The sequence below is a fragment of the Nelumbo lutea genome, chromosome 1, assembly GCF_056320005.1.
Source record: "Nelumbo lutea isolate HS-2025 chromosome 1, American lotus-T2T, whole genome shotgun sequence".
Classification (NCBI taxonomy): Eukaryota; Viridiplantae; Streptophyta; class Magnoliopsida; order Proteales; family Nelumbonaceae; genus Nelumbo; species Nelumbo lutea.
In genome coordinates this window covers 23,927,398-23,950,283 of record NC_142684.1, presented here as the reverse complement: position 1 = coordinate 23,950,283, position 22,886 = coordinate 23,927,398, and the positions used below count along the sequence as shown (strand labels likewise).

Sequence of the window (22,886 nt, the reverse complement as noted above, 5' to 3'; positions counted from 1 at the left end):
GGACTTCCTTCATGGTTAAAGAACCTCTGTTTTACAAACCATCAGATATGAATGAGCGCTAACATTGCTGGGTCCCAATTGTTGATTCATCTCAAGCTACATGAATGAGCTCTAACATTGCACCCATTCATCAACTCATCAAAATACCAAAAACATAACAAAAAAATGAATTCAAAGAAAAAGTCATATTATCACATTATCACATGATATATATAATGAGTCAATGAGAGAGAAAATAATACTTGAAAATTGAAATCCATGGGTAAATAGAGGAAGTCGAAAGCCAACGGCATATCCTCCTCCTCTACGATTGCGGGTCTCTTTAACTTCTCATCCACATTCATACAGTGCTCATCAAGAAAACTCATCAACATCTGCCGACTGTCAAACCCAACAACGATATAGAATTAAGGGGAGCAACTTGGACAAAATCCCGTTAATACAATGTTAGAATTGGAGACCACAGCTTGTTCAGGCGCTGTAGACGATCCGACGCTCGTTGAAGAGTTGTAGAAGAAACTTCCGTCGCAGTGAACATACGATTGAGCAGGGCAATGGAAGGGAGAGGAAAGGTTGGCATTGTAGGTAAAGAACTAAAGTAAAGGTGGTGAATAAGAGAGAGGAAGTAGGGTGTTGAACATGGAGTTTGTCGGTAGAGGGAACAAGGAGGAATGATAGGAAAAGGGATGTTGGAAACCACAGAATTCTTAGAAACGAACTCTGTGCCTCAGGATTTAGAGGAGCCATTCTGGGTTTGTCCTAGTGTAAAGTGTTGACAGTAACTGAAGCTTCGTAAATGCAAATTGCAGAGAGAGAAAAAATACATCGCAGATGAAAATGAAAGATCAGAACAATGAGATGGGAAGGTTCATTTGAAAATGAACGACGAGAACAGTACGAAGGTTCAGTCTTCAGTGTTGGTCGCTGCCGGTTTGAAAGGGAGAGAGTGTGGAAAGGATGAGTTCGGTTCGGTGCGGAGAGAGTGAGAGTGGAAGGAGTCTGATGAGACAGGAAGCGGGAATCAGAGGAACTCGCTAACGACGATTAATCATTTCGCACGTTTCAAGTATGCATACGTTTTCAGAACGCGTGGCGCGCCCTCATGCTGTGTGAACGGTACGCGCAGGCAGAAGCCGGACACCTAAAACACCCCCACTGGGCCTGTCTAATCACCAAAATACCTCGCAAGTCGCAAGTCAGCAGGGATTCCGATAAAAGAGAACGGATATCTGACACCAGCGGACTAGTTCGGTCTGCTTACAGCTTACACTCTGTCTGTCTGCCATGGTGGCCATGTTTTGCTTTGGCTGCACTTCTGTCTCGTCTCTTCCCACTAAACCCCATCGCTTGATCTTTCCTTACTCTGCAAATGACGCTTCTCAGATAGGGAAGAACCTCCCCTTCTCCACAACGACCGCTAGCCTCAACACATTCTCCTCTGCTCTTGCCACAGTTGCTGCTATTACTGCTTCTGCGTTGCCCTTCGACGTCTCTCCTCCGCCCATCGATCATGACCTTCTCGTACGCTTTCTTTTCTGTTATAATTCAAAAGTTCCGCACATATAACGGTAGTCCTAGTTGATACTTGATACTTGATACCGGTACTGATTTTGTTGATTGTATATAGAAGTAATAACCATTGGTCTGCTAGAAATATGGGGTGGGGGTAGGAATTGTTGCAACATTTCAATCTGATGGAAAATCTAGCTGAACTTTTTTCTGATTATTTGTAGCTTAATTTAAAGCTTCTATTGCAGTTAAATCTTTTCAGCAATTCAGTCGGCATATGCATATGTTATGATGTCTTTTTTGAATTTCATTTTGAAAATTTGAGGGTTAATTCCTGATTTTGAAGTGGGTAGACGCCTTTAGGCCAGTAAGTGTTATGGTGAGTTTGTTTTTTGAGTAGTAAAAGCATTGCAGAGAGATTACTAATCCTTTTTACGGGGGTTCAATTCTGATGTCATATTTGGCTTTTGGTTTTGTTCTGCTATTTATTTTCACTGAAAGCATTGTCAACTACTTTCGGAATTGAGCCCAATTCTGGGGAAACTGAGCTTAAAGGAGTAGCGAACATATTTACTGAGGGTGCTTTAGTAATTTTCCAAGTCTATAGAAATCTATACGAATTGATTTTGAGATTATAATTTGTGAAAAAGAATCAAGAATAATATATTTCATTTTGGTTTCTTAGTTCAAGCTTATAGAAGACCTAAAGGAGGAACAAGTGTGATCATGTTGCTAATAACTGAACTTGTAATTGTTGAAGGAAAGTTCCTTATGTTTGCTTGATGCCTTTTCCTTTCAAAAATGATAGAGGTTCTACTGAATCTTTCTATTTCAAACTAGTAAGTTATCGTATTTAATGGTTACTTCCAGATGGTATTCAATTGTTTCAAGGAAATAAATAAATTCTATCATATACAAGGGAAATCAATCTTGAGTGCTGTCACAGATGCAGTTAGTTACTTACGAAGAGAAGGAAGATATTCATATGGTCTTTATTAACTTAAATAAAGCATACAATATTGTTCATAGAGAAGGATCTTTTACCTATATATTTATTGTTAATACTTTTTTTATGCTCCTGAGAAAGAAATGACTCTTTAAGTAGATGTATTAATACGATAAAAGATGCCATGCAGAGAATTACTAGTAAAAATGGTGTATAGACATGTGATTTCTCAGTTTTAAGTCTTAGAAGAAAGTTATCTGAAATTTCTTGGAAATTTATTTAGTCTTTTAGTAAGGGGCTATTTCTTGGTGCAATGGTAAAATCAATGGTTAGCAAATTTGAGAACATGGGTTCAAATCTCGTTTTGTGCAAAAAATGCTAAAGTTTTGGTCCATATCCAGCCTACTTTTGAACCCCTCTCCTGAGGACCTGGATAGCTTTGACCAGCATTGGATAATGCCTTTATTTTGTCACACCTATGTTTCAGAGTAAGTTGTAATGCTGTTCTTTTGCCCCCTCTAATGAGACGTTCTCAATGGTGGGGTCCCTTTTTTCTTCTTAATTTAATAAATGATCTTTAATCATGGTTAATGGAAGATAATTGTCATATTTACATAATATGACTAAGATGCAGGGTTGTGAATAAGATATTCCTTTCTTTCAATTGCTAATTCCTAGTAGGTCTTGTACCTATGTTGCATGGACTCTAGTAAATGGATGAAGTGTCTGGGTCAGAAGTGCATTGGATTCCAACACTTAATGGATTCTCCAGTGACACTTTTTATGTAACATTTTCCTTTTCTCTTTGTTTAGACATAAAGGAACAGCTAATTTACACAAATTCATAAAAAAAAACAGCTAATTTACACAATGAATACCATTATCAAGTGACAAAATTAGACTCTTTAGGTGTATGAGTTTAGAAATAAAAAATATGGACTATGGAAGTCCTTGTTTTTCATCATGCAAAGTTAGATTCTCAGATGTGTTTGGGTTCTAATGATCATCTCCATGTTCTTGGTTTTGGTAGGCTACTATTACCTCCATTTTCATGTAGACTTTGTGGTATTTCTCTTTTTCTTTGTCCTATGATTGTTGTTTTACTTGCTATTTAAGTGCATCTGCATTTTTCTTGCAGGATACATTGGCAGATGCAGGGGCAATGATCTCAGAAGTAGGTACAGTTGAAACATTTGGCAATGATGATGAAGCAGTCCATGCAGTTGATGAAGGCGCTGTGGTGTGTTTATGTTTTTTTTCTTTTAAGTGCAACCTTGCTTTTTTTTGTATCTTGCTTCTTTATTAATTTGGTATAGTGGAAAATCACTAGACATTCATTTGACCCTCTTAAGGTATAACTCTTAGATACAGGGAATTGTTTTAACCATGGTTAGCAATTTCCCGAAACATACTGAAAAATTCCCTTGCCCAAGGGGGACAAAAACATCATGGAATAAAAATAATTCTAAATATCTCTTGATATTTCAATTTTGATATATTAACAAAATCTTCAATTCGTTATGTAAAAATTTCCAATTTTTTTGTAACATATTGGGGATATTTCTTTATTGATACAAATAGTTTGTAAGTGAGAGCGGATAAAAGGAGGTTAGATTTTTTTTAGGGGGCGTTCTTTTTATGGATTTTGAGAGGGGGGAAAGTTGGTCAATGAGATTTTGATTCCTATTGACCAAAAATCCCATGTTCTTTTTTCAGATTTATGTGGGGACTAGGGAAAGTTTATTTTCCTGGGTATTATTTACCTTGGTAAGTGATACTCATCTCCTAGGTGGGTAAATAACTTTCCCACCTTAGGGGAAAGTTTCCAACACTTGAAAGGGACAAAAATGCCCCTTGTAATAATGGATTTTTATGGATAAAATGGTCATTGCCTTATTTACATGGGAAATAAAAGAACATGGGTAAATGCACTTATCTGGATAAATCTTTCCTGAGAAACAATTACTTGGGTAAGTCTATTTACCCGGGTAAGTAACTTACCGAAATGTGAACGGGGCCTTAATTTTATATTGTATTGGTAGTTTTTATTTATTTATTTATCATTTTTATTTAACAAAAAATTGTAACTATAATTTTTAGTTTTAAGATTAGTGGGTCCTACTACCTTGTGTTATGGCTGAACATGTAGAGATGCTACCATGTGTTATGGCTCAACAGATGGTGTTTACTAAGTTCCATTTAGAGGGTCAAATATTCTAGTTGGACAATGCAATGGTGACCTAAATGAATTCTTTGCATCCCATGGATCTCTTCACCGTAGTTTGCATGTTAACACCACAATAAAATGGTGTTGCAGAAAGAAAATTCAGACACCTTCTTGAAGTAGCACATGGAATGATGTTAACATGGATGTACCAAAGCGGTTTTGGATATGCTTGCAACTACTTATGTGGTCAATCATATACCCTTCAGAATGCTGAACTTTCCCATCAACTCTTATTCCCACAATTACCTTTGTTCTCCATTCCTATGACTATGAGAGTCCTTGGGCTGGTCTTTTGTTCATGAATTGTCCTCTTCTCATGGTAAGTTGGACCCTAAGTCTATTTTATGCATTTTTCTTGGTACTCTACTCAGAAGGGTTATCATTGCTTTTATTTGGTCACTCGTCCCTACTTTGTTTCTATGGAAGTTTCTTTCTTTTAGTTTGAGCCTTTGTACTCGCTTCTCTTCAGGGGAGAGTTGTGTAGAGGAGAAACAGGTTTGTTAGGTTCATCTTCCATCTTGGATCTTGTTCCTTTCCATGTCTTCCTACGTAAGCGTCATAGAGATCAATAGTGTTCTAAGTTTGTGGAGCTCTTAGGTACTATTAACCAACATTGACAAACTCATGGGAGGTAAGTCCACCTCAAATAGGTACTCTCATTCCCATTGATTCTTTTGTTCTTATTTCTATTGATGATCGAGTGGATGACCTTGACATTCCTATTACCTAGAGAAAGGGTGTCAGGTCATGCACTACAAAACACTCCATTACCCATTGTATGTCCTATGATCATGTTATAGAGGCTTTAACATATCTTGAATGAATAGATGCTATGAAGGAAGAGTATTGCTTGAAGAGGAAGTTTCTTGTACGAGGCATAAGGGTGTAAAAGAAGTCTATAAAAGGAGAAGAGTATTGTTAGAAGAGGAAGTTTCTTGTAGGAGGCATAAGGGTATAAAAGAAGTCTATAAAAGGAGAAGAGTATTGCTAGAAGAGGAAGTTCTGTTGATTCTCTTAATTATTCAGTGAAGAATTGTTCCTCTTCCCTTTTTTGACTTTAGTTCTTTTCTTTGAATTTTATCTAAATGTGATTTTTTTCTGAACTGTGCCAGTTGGTATCAAATCCCAAGTTTGATCTTTCTTTGGATTGTGCCTCCTAAGAAGAAACAAGTGACTCACATCGTGGAGCATGAAACCAACAACAAAACACAAGAAGAGTTGGCAAAGTTGAGAAGATAAGAAGTACTCTGACGCAAGTGCCTCCACTCGTTCTTTTTTACCCTCAAGACAAGAAACCAGGTCAACTGTAGTTACGGGTGGTGACTAGAAACAACGGGTGTTGGTGTAAAAATTTTAATAAATTCTCATGCAACATAGTTCACTCAATCAAGTAATTGAGTTTTTATAATTTTGGGTAAGGCCCATTTAGGGTATTATACGGATTGTTCCCCTTAATTACATCTCCACAAGAAAGTAGAGAACACCTTTTGATTCTAACTTAGAGAAATGAATGCATAAGATAAAAGGAAAGAAAAATAGAGTACTTCTTAGAAAAGAACTTTTCATTTGCATTTTTTTTTACATCAAGTGTACAAGAATGAGAAGAAAAAAGAAAATACAATTGAGAAAATTTACAATAATACATTTATCTCTTTCTTTCCTTTTTGATACAAAGAAGATTTTCTTCTCACTTCTTTCTTCACAATAAGTTGTAGTCAATTAGATGAAATTCTGACTGTAGATAGCCTTAATCCTCCGGATTTGTATGCAAGAAGGGAACTGTAGTCAATCAAGTTGAATATTTGGTTGTAGACGGTTTTTATCCCTTTGTTCTTCATTTTCATTTTGAAGAAAATTGAAGAGAGGAGAGCTTGAGAGTTCGGCAATGAGGGTCTGAGAATGAGAGTTTCGAACCTAACCTCTCTTAGCACCCTAACACTATTTTATTAAGATAGGTTTGAATAATTACAAGGAGGCCCTTAGTTGGGAAAGAATTTACAAAGAACTTAATATAGACAGGATGGGCCCAGAATAAGGCCCATTATAGAAAAACATAAATAACAAGAAAGAATAAACAGCCTATGGGCCATTCAGCCCATCTTCTCTACACTCCCCCTCAAGCTGAGCATAGATGTCAATCATGCCAAGCTTGCTGGTATCATGCTGAAGTTTTGCCTTGGGAATGTCTTTGGTGAGAAAATCTGCCAACTGTCCTTTAGATGTGATGAAAGGAAGACACACTTCACCCGAAGAGACCTTTTCCCTAATGAAGTGTCGATCAACTTCAATATGCTTGGTTCTATCATGTTGCACTGGGTTGTGAGCAATGTTGATGGCAGCCTGATTATCACAGTACAACATCATTGGCTTGTCATATTCAACCCCAAGTTCTCCCATCAATGATTTTAGCCATAATAATTCAGAAACTCCATGTGCCATGGCCCTGAATTCAGCTTCAGCAGAAGACCAAGCAACAACCGATTGTTTCTTGCTTTTCCAAGAAACAACATTACCAGCCACCGAGCTGCAATACCCAGAAGTAGATCTTCTGTCATCAATGTTTCCGGCTCAGTCAACATCGGTGTAGGCTTCATGTTTCATATGACCATGCTTGGCAAACAGAATACCTTTTCTTGGGGAGCCTTTCAAATAACATAGGATTCTCTCTGTTGCTGCCATATGAGTGTCTCGGGGAGCATACATGAATTGGCTAACGCAACTGATTGCATATGCAATATTTGGCCGAGTCATGCATAGGTACAAAAGTTTTCCAAGAAGTCTCTGAAAGATTCCTTTGTCTTCTAACAATGTCCCTTCTGAGGGTTTATAACTCATATCAATAGGAGTAGCAACTAGTCTAGCACCCATCTTTCTAGTTTCAGAGAGCAAGTCAAGAACATACATCCTTTGGGAGATAAGAATCCCATCCTTGGATCGAGCCACTTCTATGCCAAGAAAGTCTCTCAATTCCCCCAAATCTTTAATCTCAAACTCTATATGGAGAAAAGATTTTAGATCATGAATTCCTGAAACATCATTACCAGTCACTACAATATCATCTACATACACAATGAGGTATACTGCCAGATGTCCACTCCTCTTCACAAAAAGAGTATGATCAGACTGTGTCTACACATAACCAAGGTTAACAAGTGCTGTTCTAAATCTCTCAAACCATGCTCTAGGGGACTGTTTTAGTCCATAAAGAGATTTCTTCAGCCTACATACCTTCCCTTTCATATCAGTTCCATACATCCCTGGAGGAAGAGACATATAAACCTCCTCATGTAATTCACCATTCAGAAATGCATTCTTCACATCCAATTGATAAAGGGGCCAATCAAATTGAGCAGCTAAAGATAGAAGAACCCTTACAGATGTCATCTTGGCAACAGGTGCAAAGGTCTCCAAATAATCAATCCCATATGTCTGTGTATAGCCTGGCCTTGTACCTTTCAATGGTGCCATCAACTCGGTATTTGATAGTAAAGACCCACTTGCAACTGACTGGATCCTTCCCTTCAGGCAAATCCACCACTTCCCACGTGTCGTTGTTGTGTAGGGCATCGATTTCAGATCTCATAGCATTCCTCCATTCTGGAATCTTAAGAGCTTCTGACACAGACCTGGGAATAGGGTTAAAAGCAACAGAAGAGAGATAGGCAAAGTATGAAGGTGAAAGCAAACTGTAAGAAAGGTGCTTGGAAATGCAGTGTGTAGTGCACTTCCGTTTTCCTTTCTTAACAGCAATGGAAATATCAAGGTCAGGGAAGGATGATTCAAAAGGTGCTGAAACAGTACCTGTTTTCTCTTCTGTGACTGGAAGTGTATGAGGCTCATGTATTGTAGGAGAAACAATCTGCACATTTCTGGATCTTTGTCTTTGATACACCTTGGGATTGATGATAGGACGAGGAGGTAAAGAGGGAAGAACACTGGGACAGGGAGAATGGAATGACTGATCCACCCTTGAAACATTTGAAGGAGAAGCAGACACATCAAGAGACTCAACAGGGATAGGAAGAGGAAGAGCAAACACCTGTGACAAATCCTCCCCCTGTGGACAGTGTCCTTCTGGAGAGGAACCATAAAAGGGGGAAAGCTCATCAAAGGTGACATCCATTGAGACATACCGAGTGCCAGTCTTTGGATCAAAACAACAATAACCCTTCTGTGTGGGGGAATAACCAAGGAAGATACACTTTTGAGCTTTGGGTTCAAATTTATGCCTTTGGACACTTGGAACATGTACATAACAGGTGCAGCCAAAGACACGAATAGGAACAGGAAAAAGGTCATTGTCCGGATGAAGGAGATTGAAGGGAGACTTAAACCCCAAAACCCTGGATGGCATACGGTTTATAAGGTAGGTAGCAGTAAGAACAACATCACCCCAAAACCTTGTAGGAACATGTGAGGCAAATAAGATACTTCTTGCAACTTCAACAATATGCCTATTTTTCCTCTCAGCAACCCCATTCTGTTTAGGGGTCCTAGCACATGAGCTTTGATGAATAACCCCCATGTCAGAGAGATAACACGATAGGTTCTTCTCAAAGTATTCTTTTGCATTGTCAGATCTGGAGATTTTAATCCTGGTATCAAATTGGGTAAGAACAAATTCATGGAATTGTCTTACAAGTCTTGGAACTTCATCACGGGATTTCATCAGGAATATCCAAGTGAATTGAGAAAAATCATCAATAAACAGGATAAAATATTTGTAGCTACCCATGGAGGGTAAGTGGTAAGGCCCCGACACATCAGAGTGCACAATATTAAAAAGAAAAGAAGATATTTTATTGCTTAAAAGATAATTGTTTCTACAATGCTTTGACAATTCATAAGACTCACAATGAAGACTGGACAAACTAATTCCCTTAAACAGTTCAGGGAATAGATGACTCAAGGCAGAAAAAGACAGATGACCAAAATGATGATGCCACAACATAATCCGACTAACAGGCTCCGAAGAAACAAATCCAATAGCAACATTCCCAAGATGATCAGTGCATTGTCCCGGAGTATCAAGCAGGTATATTCCGTTCGCCTCATGGCCACTCCCAATCATCTTCTTAGACTCCAGATCCTGAAAAACACAGTAGGAAGGAAAAAAGGTTACACAACAATTTAGTGACTTGGTTAAACTACTTACAGACAATAAATTTGTATTTAGTTTAGGTACATGAAGGGTAGAAGGTAAGAACAAGGAATCCATAGCCTTGATGGTTCCCTTACCAATGGTAGGGGCAAGTGAACCATCAGCTAAAGTGATTTTATCACATCCAGGAAGCAAGTCATATGAAACAAACAAGGTAGAAAGATCGGTCATATGGTCAGAAGCACCTGAGTCAATAATCCAAGGGATCTTGAGATTACCTGAAGTGGTAGCATGATTGGCAGAAGCCCTTATACCTGAATGAGCAAATGCAGAAGAAGCATAATTTCCTGAAGGGTTGGAAGGAGAAGTCACATCACCCAGCTGACTGATCATCTTCCCAAACTTTTCATATTCTGCTCTCATGGCTGCCAACTGTGCAGAAGCAGACATCTCTTCACTATCTGGCCCGGCAACAACATTTGCACTTCCTGATCTTCTACTATCATGTTTTTTCTGAAACCGAATGGGAACAAGATTAGGATGTAGTTTCCAACACTTGCCTTTGGTGTGCTTTGGCTTCTTGTAGTACTCACATATAGCTTCTTTCTTTCATGTGCCACCAGAAGTTCCAACATTCCTTTTAGGTTTAACCCCCATATTGGCAAAGTGATCACTAATATCAGCCCCTTGAACCTGGACAACCCTTCTGCTCTCTTCACTACTCACCAATGCATAAGCTTGTGACAATGAGACACACTCCTTGGAAAGAATATTCTGTTTTGTGATATCATATTTTGGGTTTAGTCCAGTTAAGAACTCAAATACCCTGTTCCTTTCAACCAATTTTTTGTAGGTCTTTGCATCATTGGTGGTGTCCCAAGTTACAGCTTCTATTAGGTCAATCTCTTGCCATAGAGACTTAAGGGTTGAGAAATATACTGCAAGAGGCTTCTCCCCCTGCCTTAAATTCTTTACATCACTTCTCAATTTATATGCTCGGGCCACATTGAGTTTTTGGGAATAGGTTTCTGCAACACTGTCCCAAATTTCCTTTGCTGAATTCATCCATAGGTAGTGTTGGCTAATTTGTGGCTGCATTGAATTCACAAGCCACCCAATGATAGTGTAATTTTCTTGCATCCACTTTTTGTAGGATGGATCATCTGCTGGGGGAGCCTTCTTACTCCCGGAAATGAACCCCCACTTTTCTCTACTACATACATAAATCTTTACTGATTGTGACCATGCCAGATAATTAGTTCCATCTAGTTTAACTGTGGTCACAGTCAATAAGGAATCACTTGGAGTCCCCTGAACCAGTCCATATTCAGCACCACTTTTGTTTTCAAACTCTGAGGAGTACATCATGTAAACACTTCAAATATGATTTCAGATGACTTCTACAAGTATACTGAATGAGGACGAGCAAGAACTGAGTTCAGCCGACCACAAGAAGGCAATACACTGAGTTTAGCCTTCAAGAAGTAATCAAAAACTTCTAGGCATTGAGCACTCAGCCGAAGTACCTTTTTAAATCTGGACTTCAAGGTAACCACCAAAGAAATAACTAAGAAGAGTAAATACCAATTGGTATTGCTGAAAAAAGCCTTTTTACAAACACAGTGTGGGCAATAGAGACAACCCCACTGTCAAAAAAGAAAAAGTCCTCGAGAACAGTTCGTACAGCCCTCCAAAAACAGCCAAATATAAGTAACAATCCACATCTTTGTTACAAGGATGTTTCGGCAGTTTTGACAGTCCAAGGAGTGAAAAACAGCGGAGTGAAAAACAGCCCAGAAATTTCTGGGTTAAACTAGATTCAATGGCAGCCAAAGATAGTACAAAACAACCAGAAATTTTCGGACACTTCAACAGCCCAAACACAGCCGAAAGTAGTACAGAACAACCAGATTTTTTCGGACACTTCAATAGTCCAAACACAGCCAAAAGTAGTACAGAACAACCAGAAATTATCGGACACTTTAACAGTCCAAACACATCAGAAAATAACCCAGAAATCTGAGCACAACTTACAGTTTAGAGCTTCAAACCAGAACCAAGCTGTTCCCCTTCCTTTTTTTTTCTCTGATTCTTCCTGATCACCGAATCACTTCTCCAAGAGATTCTAGTCTTGGGCACTTCCAATGACCTCCAAGAATCAGGCAACACGAGCATAAGCTTCCAGCCCTAGAATATTGAAGTTCAGGCCTGCTCTGATACCATGAAGAAAACTGAAGAGAGGAGAGCTTGAGAGTTCGACAATGAGGGTCTGAGAATGAGAGTTTCGAACCTAACCTCTCTCAGCACCCTAACACTATTTTATTAAGATAGGTTTGAATAATTACAAGGAGGCCCTTAGTTGGGCAAGAATTTACAAAGAACTTAATATAGACAGGATGGGCCCAGAATAAGGCCCATTACAGAAAAACATAAATAGCAAGAAAGAATAAACAACCTATGGGCCATTCGGCCCATCTTCTCTACACATTTGAACGGAACCATAATCAGCCCTTAGAAATTAGGCTGTAGATGGTTTAATCCCTAACTTGTCTTGATAGAGGGACCATAATCTACCAAGTAAAAGCACTTGGATATAGATGGTTTATTTCCCTCTATTTCCTTTCTTAAAAGTAAAATTAAAAGGGAGAGGAAGAAGGATACATAGCAAAAGACATATATAGGAAGTATTCCCGAAGAGGACTTTCCTTTTCCTACCTGTATTAGTGAGATTTATTTTCCTTCCATGTCTTCCCTTGAGAACTCCTCTTTTCCTCTCTCTTTATCTTGGATTTTCTTAAGAATCTCTTGAGAGTTGAGACATAATTTTCTCCGAAGAGGAGCGCCCTCTAATTAACTTTAAGGAGTTTAAATAGGGAGTAGGGTGGTTATGCAACTACCCCCTCCCCCTAGGTGAAGGACACCTGTCCCTACCACTTAAAGAGTGGGAACTCCATATGGGACACCTTTTTTCAGTTTTGATGATTTAGTTAGCACACTAGCCAACCCACTTATTTGGGTTATAAATTATTTAAATATTATTTGGATTAAAAAAATAATTCAATAGTAGGAAATAGGTTTCAAGATTGAGATTCCCAAAGTTTCATGGAGGTTCCTTCACTTGTTCTTTATCATCATCAAGGCAAGAAACCAAATTGGCTACAACTGCGGGTGGTGATTGTAAGCAGTGGGAAATAGATCTCAAGATTGAGTTCCCAGAGTTTCATGGAGGTATAGCCCCAAATGAATTAATGGACTAAAGTTCCATGGGGGAGTTATCAATTTTAGAGTTTAAAGGTAAAATCAAATCTTATGAATTAGATTAATATTGTTGAGGATCGCAACAAGAACCTTATGTGGCCATTCTCCTTAACAAAAACATGTTGATTGGAATAACCCTCCAATCTTTGATGAAGAACCAATTGTTAAGGATGAATCTTCCATCATTCACAATGAATTTCAAAATGATGGAGATAATATTTATCATCTTGGGGGTTTTCATCATATTGTCTTTGTACAAGCCTACAAAGATCCTTATTGGCAAGCCATTGTACAATGTTTAGAATGTCATTAAAGGAAGTTTATGTGAAGTGCAAGAAATATATTTCAAAATATAAGGTATATAGTGAAGAAATCTCAATTTGTATTGGAGGTTTACACTACCAATTATCTATTAGAAGGTTAGAAATAGAGAAAAACAATGGAAGCACAAAACCATATGTTGGTGGTCTCGTAGATGGTAACACGAATCCAAGGGTTGGATTCTCTTCAACCTGGGGAGGATGATGTAGTATGGGATTTGGCCTAATTGAATAAACATTTACCAAGTTGGCTTTTGATGACACATCTTAGTTCACATTTACCATGATAGCATTATTATAGGATTTTTGTATCTATCCATCTTGATTCAAATTTACCAAGTTAGCATGATAATGGGATTTCCAAATTTGTCTTTAATTGGAATTTTTTTTTGAAGAGATTTAGTAGGATTCTAATAAGGAGTGCTCAATTAGATTAGGAAACTTTCTTATAGGAGGCATAAGAGTGTAAAAGAAGTCTATAAAAGGAGAAGAGTATTGCCAGAAAAGAAAGTTCTGTTGATTTTTTCTTAATTATTCTGTGAAGAATTGTTGTTCTTGTCTTTCGACTTTAGTTCTTTTTTTTTTTGAAGCTCTTGTTAATGTGATTTGTTTCTGAACCATGCCAAAGTTCCAACATTTTTTTTTTCTGCATAGAACTGAATGACATTGAAGTCCTTGGAAATACATCAAACACCTTTATATAATCTGCCTAGACTATAGAGTTCTACCCAAAAGCTCTCCTTATGTCTATATGAGTTAGGCCCATACAAATTGGTCATTCACCACTAAACCCGCTTTCTTTTTCTTTGAATTTATTAGCTAATGTGGCTAAACCCATTGTTAGCGTAGGGGTATTTCTGAAATGGTGAGGATAAATATTCGTGGCCATTATCAGAACGGAAAACTTTGATGTAGGTACCAAATTGGTTACGAATATTAGCATAAAATTTCTGAAAAATGGTAAACAATTCACTTATTTCTTTCATTAGATAGAGCCACGTCATCCTTGAAAAATCATCTACAAAAATGACAAAATATCTGTATCCATTATATGACATCACTTTATAAGGACCCCAAACATCTGAATGAATTAAAGAAAAAGGACTCGACACATGGTTATCAACCCTAGAACTAAAGGGAACACGATGGTGTTTCCCAAACTGACACGACTCACAATCCAAAAGAGAAAGCTGACTCAAGGACGAAACCAAAGACTTCAAGACTTTTAGCGACAGATGACCAAATCGGCAGTGTCACTGGAGAGGAGAAAGAGATGACTGGAGAGCTGTTGAAGTTCTACCACCACCACCATCAAGATAATACAGTCCACCAGCTTCATGCCCTCCACCAATCTTCATCCCTGTCTTGAGATCCTGAAAAACACACATAGAAGGATAAAAGGTAATGGAGCAGTTAAGTGATTTGGTCAGCTTACTGACAGACATATGATTAAAAGGCAATTTATGAAAATACAAAACTGAGGAGAGGGATACAGGATCTAGGTCAACATTACCAACACTACAGATTGAGGATGTGGAACCATTAGCAAGGGTGACAGATTGTGATGTTGAGCAATGAGATAAGGATGAAAACACACCTGGAGTTCCAGTCATGTGATCGGAGGCTCCAGAGTCAATGATCCAGGGATTGGGCGTGGATGCCAGACAAGCCATACCTGAGTGAACAAAAATTGCCGTGTTCTGCTGTGATTGGATAAACCTCTCATATTCATCATAGGGAACACTCACTATCTCCTTCACGGGACCATCCGTGGGTGTAGGAGGTATCTGATCAGATGAATGATTCTCTTGTCTAAAGCTGGAGCTTGAGTCACTGGTCGCGGCATGATTGGCCCAGGTTGAGGGTGGACCATGTAGATCATAACAATAGTTAATGGTATGTCCATCCATATTACAATGAGTGCACTTCCTCGGGCCTGATTCACATCCTCTACCACGGGCTCCCCCTGAATCTCTGCCCCCAGTACGACCACCACCACGATTATAAGTAGGCCCACCATTACCACTTCGGCCATACACAGAACCACTACCACCACCACGGCTAGACTGAGCTCCCCTAGCTCCACCTCGAGTACCATGGCATCTCGATACAGCAAAGGCAGATCTATCTGAGATATTAGAGTTCTCAGTAGATCCGATAGAAATCCTTCGGAGTCGAGCAAATACCTCTTCCAAGGAGGGAAGAGCTGATCCTCCTAATATCTGAGCCCGTACTGGTTCATATTCAGACTTCAGTCCCACCAAAAATCTAGTCACATCAAGTTGTTCTCTTTGTTGCTGTTGAATCTTGACATCAGAAGTGAGAGGGTGATAGACATTCAACTCATTACGTATGTTTCTCATGTTGGCATAGTACTCCTCAAGACTCTGATTGCCCTGTTACAGGTTAAAGTACTCTTGATACAGCTGATACACTCTAGTTGTATTGTCCTGACCCGAATAAAATTTCTTCGCATGGTCCCACACATCTTTGGCAGTGTCAAGAAACATGAAGTTTACACTAATCCTGGGTTCCATACTATTCCACAACCATGTGATGATCTGAGCATCCTCTTGCTCCTAGTCTTCATACTCGTGAGAGTCAGTGGAGGGTTTCTCCTCTCTTATGTGTTTTACCTTCTTCTTTGCCTTCAGAAAGACTTCTACGGATTTAGCCCAAGGCACATAATTCTCTCCATTTAATTTAATGGAGGTCATCTGAACATTCAAGTAGTCTGTAGGCACCATCACACTAGGTTTACAATCATTGTTATCTCCCATTATGTTATCACCGATTCTGCACACTTGCTGAATTCTATTACCACTGAATTCTGCACATTGCACACAACTAGATCACACCTGTCACACTGGTTTCAGCAATTGTTGTGGCTGAAAAGTGTGTTCATTACACCACAAACCCTACTCCTATGACTACCTGAAATCTCACCACTATATGGTTATAATTCTTCCTTCGAAATATACAAAAATCAGCATAAACCCTAGCACATTACTGTCTGAAACCCTAGCATATGGTTTGAAACACACTTCCTATTTGATCCATAACATATATCATGCACTGAGATCTCTTACCTTATCACTGAAGTAACAACCACACGAGCAGGAAATCAATCCACACACGACAGCCACTGCACCACACAGATCGGCCCTCTATTCTTCATCGATTAGGGGAGGGCGATCTTAGAAACCACAGCAACCGACCACACACGACCTGACTAGAGGCATAGAAACCTCCAAGGGAAGAGGGTGATCACTCCTTTTCAGCCCTTTCCCTTATCTCCAGTTGAATGCAGAAAAAAAAGGGAGAAACCCTAGATAGGGTGTGCAGAGAATAGAAATCTAGGTAGATTCAATCAGCTCTGATACCATGTTATGATTTGGCCTGCCTTAGAATTCTATCTGTTTGAGATCAGTTAGGTAGAAAGAGGTAGAAAGGTGGAAGAAAGAGAGAAAGAGAGAGGGGGAAATTCTGGTTCGAACTGGAAGTGTCAACCTCACCTTCTCCCAGTCGGCCAGACAAAACTTGTATTATTAAAACTGATTGAAAAGACATATGTGTCCTTATTTAAGTTAGGAGCACTGGTTCATACCTCATGTACCTAAAAGAAGGGTAGGATCCATCTAATGGACGCCAAGAAAGGTGAGGAATGGGTGGGCAAATTTCAAAAATTTTCCTACCTTCTCCCAACTGGGAATCATATTCCCTAAATTTAGAATACAATATTCAAGGATTTTACTTGAACCATAATCAAACCAGATCTGAACCAAAAGGAAACAGGAAGGATTATACCTGATTCGGAGAAACAATATCTCCCAAAGTTGGTGTTCACGCCCAAAGAAGATACCAAGAACCACTCCTGCTGAAGATGACACAGCTGTTGATGGAACGGAACCAGCAGGGTGCATCCTACACATAGGATCCTTCGCAAGAACCCACTAGAAACTCTGAACACTGAATCCTTTTCAGTCTTTTCTGCAAGACTGATGTCAAGAACTGATTTCTTGACTTCTTTCTCCCACAAAGATCGAATGTTGCAAGAGGGGTTGGCGGCGGCTGGAGGAGAACTCCTGGGACGAAGATGGCTGAACAGCTTTTCTTCTCTCTGGAGTTATTGAGATCAAATCTCTGTTGCAGAAGACTTTCTTCTTTCTGAATGGAAAACTTGGTTCGAAATCTGGTATACTCGAACCTTATTTTCTCCTCCTTTCTTCTTGATTAAGAAATCCTCCTAATTAGGAGTTATCCCAATCCAAATCAATATTTGGATAGGGGATAATCTTAATCCTATCTGCAGATTAAGTTAGTTTACTCCTGATCTTATCAGGAGGTTACCAGATTCAAATCTGATTTGAATTTGGTCTCCCAGAGTGGATAAGGTCATAAGCCCAATCCTTTTAACTAACATTAATCCCAGATTCGCCCCATAGATGGATGATCATATCAGCCCAGCTCGTAATGGGCTTTTGGCCCATTAAGTGTTCAGTGTTTAATTAGTTTCCAATCTGCTGCCCAGTTGGGCTTCTTTGTATGGTGTGGGACCCAAGCATTGATCTACACACCAGCCACATGGGTTCGGCCCAAGGCCCAACCGAATTCACTGAAAAACTCAGTGACCCCCTTGAGCCCATCACATGGACCCTATGGGCCCAACACTTACATTAAGTGGTCCCTGGGCCAAGCCATCTTATAAAAACCCAGGGATTGTGGGCAGGTGCAAGATTAGCCCATCAGGTATTATCTTAAATGGTCTTACACTTAACCTCTCAGCCCTTAATGATCAAGCACTGCCCGACAAGAGAAGACCTCTCCCTCGGTTGCAAGGAACAGTGCCGCACTCTCTACTCACATGGATCCCGGGAATTAAAACCTTTTGCGAATCTTTTGAAACCGTACATATACATTTATATATATATATATATTAATTTTGCAAAACAAAATTCCAACGATTAAAATCAATTGCCAGCAGTTTGGTTTCCATCAGAGAGAGTGCATTACCGATCATTACCATTGTCCGACAAAGGGGCTGATCCTATCACTATGATCACTCACTCAGATGAATTCTCAGACTGTCCCAACATGTCCAGGTTTGACCCCCACTAAGGATCTCACTGATTGACATATCAAAGACAGCCCGATCCGATACCCAGTGATGTGTCATAATCGAGTCCAGGGGTCAGGTGTAACTTTCTAGTTTTGCCCATCTGTCTCCAAGGTCTAGGGCAATACTGGAAATCTGGTCCGGTTCAAGGGTTCAAGCAATCCCATACTACATGTGCCTTGGGTCTTACCCTGATGGCCGAAACAAGCCATCCCAACACTTGGTGGCACATTAGTATCAGCCTTGGCAGGATAAATCTCCCTAGACTTATCCAATGGCTGTGAACATTTAAAACTAACACAAGTTTCTATAAGTGTCCAGTTTTAGGGTCTTACACAGAAATATACCAAACAACGTGAATCAAACATGTACTTTGTTTATTTACACTAAATGTCAAAAGTACATCAAATTGGATTGAAGCTAAGGGCATAAAAAAACTACCTAACAGTACCTACACCCCACAACAAAACGGGGTGGTTGAGAGAAAGAATCACCATCTCCTGGAAACAACAAGATCCCTCATGCATCACATGCATGTTCCCAAACCCTTTTGGAGTGATGCAGTGCTTACCTCGTGCTTTCTAATTAATCGGATGCCCACGTTCATCTTTGATGGTCATTCTCCGTTTCAGGTCTTGTTTCCCGCTTTGTCTCCGTTTCCTCTTACGCCAAGGGTATTTGGGTGTGTCTGCTTCGTCCATAATCTGGGTCCCAGGAATGACAAGTTTGATGCCCGTTCTCTTAAGTGCATCTTCCTTGGCTATTCTCGGACCCAGAAAGGGTATCGGTGTTACCATTCTAGTTCTCGACGGTCCTTTGTGTGTACTGATGTCACCTTCTTTGAGTCTCCTCCGTTCTTTTTGGGGTCCGGTGATGCTTCTTCCTCCTCATCACCTCCTCTTCCACTCCCCGTTGTTGACCCTCTTCCCTTGGTTCCAGCCGTGACCAAACCCTTGCCTCCGGTGCCACCACCTGTTGAACGCCCACCTATCCGTCATGTGTATACACATCGCCCATGCGTACCAGCTACTACTCCTCCGACTACATCTCCGTCGACGGATCCGGCACCAGACCCGCACTCAGCATCTGAGCTTGACCTTCCCATTGCTTTGCGGAAAGGTAAACGCACTTGCACCCTTCATCCTATTTCTAATTGTGTTTCACTTACTCACCTTTTTGCTTCCCATCGCCAGTTTGTCACCTTGTTATCATCAGTTGTTGTCCTTAAGGATGTCCAGGAAGCCCTTGCCTCTCCAGGGTGGTGCCGAGCCATGGAAGAAGACTCTCTGCCCTTCATCATAATCATACTTGGGACCTCACTACTCTTCCTCCTGGGAAGCAAGCTATTGGTTGTAAATGGGTTTATACGGTTAAGTATCTGCCTGATGGTAATGTTGAACGCCTGAAAGCGCGATTGGTTGCAAAAGGGTACTCCCAAACCTATGGTATTGACTACACAAAGACCTTCTCACTGGTTGCTAAGATAGGGTCAGTTCGTGTTGTGATCTCTCTTGCAGCCATGTATGAGTGGCCACTATATCAGCTTGATATCAAGAATGCCTTTTTGCATGGTGACTTACTTGAGGTCTACATGGAGCAACTTCCAGGGTTTGTTGCTAAGGGGGAGGATGGTAAGGTGTGCAGACTAAGGAAGGCTATATATGGGCTTAAACAGTCTCCTTGAGCGTGGTTTAGTAGGTTCATGAGGTGGTAAAGAAGTTTGGTATGAAACAGTGCAAAGTTGACCATTCTGTATTTAGTCATGATTCTCCGGGAGGAAAAATACTATTGGTGGTGTATGTAGATGATATTGTTATTACTGGAAATGATAACATGGGTATTGATGAAAGAATGGTAGGATCCATCTAATGGACGCCAAGAAAGGTGCGGAATGAGGGGCGAATTTCAAAAAGAATTTCCTACCTTCTTCCAACTGGGAATCATATTCCCTAAATTTAGAATACGTTATTCAAGGATCCTACTTGAACCATAAACAAACCAGATCTGAACCAAAAGGAAACAAGAAGGATTATACCTGATCCGGAGAAATGATATCTCCCAAAGTTGGTGTTCACGCCCAAAGAAGTAACCAAGATCCGCACCTGCTGAAGATGACACAACTGTGAATGGAACGGAACCAGCAGGGTGCGTCCTACACACTGGATTCTTCACAAGAACCCTCTGGAAACCTTGAACAACGAATCCTAGTGTCTTTCTTGCAAGACTATTGTCAAGAACTGCTTTCTTGACTTCCTGTTGCTGTAAAGATCCAATCTTCCAACAGGTAGTGGCGGCGGCTGAAGGAGGAGAAGTCCAGGGACGAAGAGGGTAGAATTGTCTCTTCTCTCTGGAGTCTGTGAGAGATCAAATCTCAGATTGCAGGATGTGTGTCTTGCTTACTCCAACCCCCTAGTTCGAAATCTGATATTTCTGCTAGGGTTTTCTCCTCTTTCTTCCTGATTAAGTAACCTCCCAATATTTTGGGAGTTATCCCAATCCAAATCAGTATTTGGATAGAGGTTAATCTTAATCCTATATGCAGATTAAGTTAGTTAACTCCTGATCTTATCAGGAGGTTACCAGATTCAAATCTAATTTGAATTTGGTCTCTTAGAGTGGATAAGGTCAAAGACCCAATCCTTTTACTAACACTAATCTCAGATTCGCCCTATGAACTGGTGATCATATCAGCCCAGTTCGAAATGGGCTTTTGGCCCATTAAGTGTTTAGTGTTTAACTAGTTTCCAACCTGCTGCCCAGTTGGGCTTCTTTGTATGGCGTGGGACCCAAGCATTGATCTACACACCAGCCACATGGGTTTGGCCCAACCTTTATTACAAGGCCCAGCCGAGTTCACTGAAAGACTCAGTGACCCCCTTGAGCCCATCACATGGACCCTATGGGCCCAACACTTACATTAAGTGGTCCTTGGGCCAATCCATCTTATAAAAGCCCAGGGACTGTGGGCAGGTGCAAGATTAGCCCATCAGGTACTATCCTAAATGGTCTTACACTTAACCTCTCAGCCCTTAATGATCAAGCATTGCCTGACAAGAGAAGACCTCTCTCTCGGCTGCAAGGAACAGTGCTGCACTCTCTACTCACATGGATCCCAGGAATTAAAACCTTTTACAAATCTTTTGAAACTGTACATATACATATATATATATATATATCTTATTTTGCAAAACAAAATTCCAACGATTGAAATCAACTGCCGGCAGTTTGGTTTCCATCAGAGAGAGTGCATTACCGATCATTACCATTGTCCGACAAAGGGGCTGATCCTGTCACTATGACCACTCACTTAGATGAATTCTCAGACTGCCCCAACATGTCCAGGTTTTGACCCCCACTAAGGATCTCACTGATTGACACATCAAAGACAGCCCGGTCCGACACCTAGTGATGTGTCATAATCGAGTCTAGGGGTCAGGTGTAACTTTTCAGTTTTGCCCATCTGTCTCCAAGGTCTAGGGCAATACTGGAAATCTGGTCCGATTCAAGGGTTCAAGCAATCCCATACTGCATGTGCCTTGGGTCTTACCCTGATGGCCGAGACAAGCCATCCCAACACTTGGTGGCGCACCAGTATCAGCCTTGGCAGGATAAATCTCCCAAGACTTATCCAATGGCTGTGAACATTTAAAACTAACACAAGTTTCTATAAGTGTCCAGTTTTAGGGTCTTACACAGAATTATACCAAACAACATGAATCAAACATGCACTTTAATTTATTTCCATTAAATAACAAAAGTATATCAAATCCGATTGAAGCTAAGGGCATACAAGACTGTCTAACAATGGACAGGCTGAAGACTTATCTGTAGGATCACTTTCAAACAAAGGATCTGGGTAAGCTGAAATACTTCTTGGGGATAGAGGTAGCAAGATCCAAGTATGGTATTAACCTGTGCCAGAGAAAATATGTGCTTGATTTGCTGGAAGAAACAGGCTTGTTGGGTGCCAAACCAACTGAAACACACATGGACACAAATACCAAGCTAAGCAGTGATATGGGTGAAGTGTTTGAAGACCCTGGCAGATACCGGCGACTTGTAGGCAAACTGAACTACCTAACCATTACTAGACTAGACATCTCATTTGCGGTTAGTGTGGTAAGCCAGTTCATACAAAAACCTCTGATTCCTCATTGGAATGCAGTTCTGAGAATTGTGAAGTATCTAAAAGGGGCTATGGGTCGCAGTCTAATATACAAGAGTGGCGGAAAACTTGAAATAGAAGGGTATTTTGATGCTGACTGGGCCGGTTCTACGTCTGATAGGCGGTCTACTACAGGCTATTTCACTTTCCTGGGAGGTAAACTGGTGACATGGAAAAGTAAGAAGCAGACGGTTGTGGCAAGAAGCAGTGCAGAAGCAGAATATAGGGCTATGGCGCACACCGC

General features: G+C 40.2%; 1 protein-coding gene across 1 annotated transcript in view; it reads left to right on the top strand.

Moving 5' to 3' along the window:
* The first annotated feature begins 246 nt into the window (after positions 1 to 246).
* LOC148873965 (Glycine cleavage T-protein family) overlaps positions 247 to 22,886 on the top strand; it is a 78,092-nt gene continuing 55,452 nt past the window's right edge. Inside the window, exons 1-2 of the mRNA XM_088965489.1 lie at positions 247 to 1,521; positions 3,594 to 3,695. Of these exons, the coding sequence (XP_088821615.1) occupies positions 1,285 to 1,521; positions 3,594 to 3,695 (339 nt within the window). The 5' untranslated portion in view covers positions 247 to 1,284. The remainder of the gene's footprint in view (positions 1,522 to 3,593; positions 3,696 to 22,886) is intronic.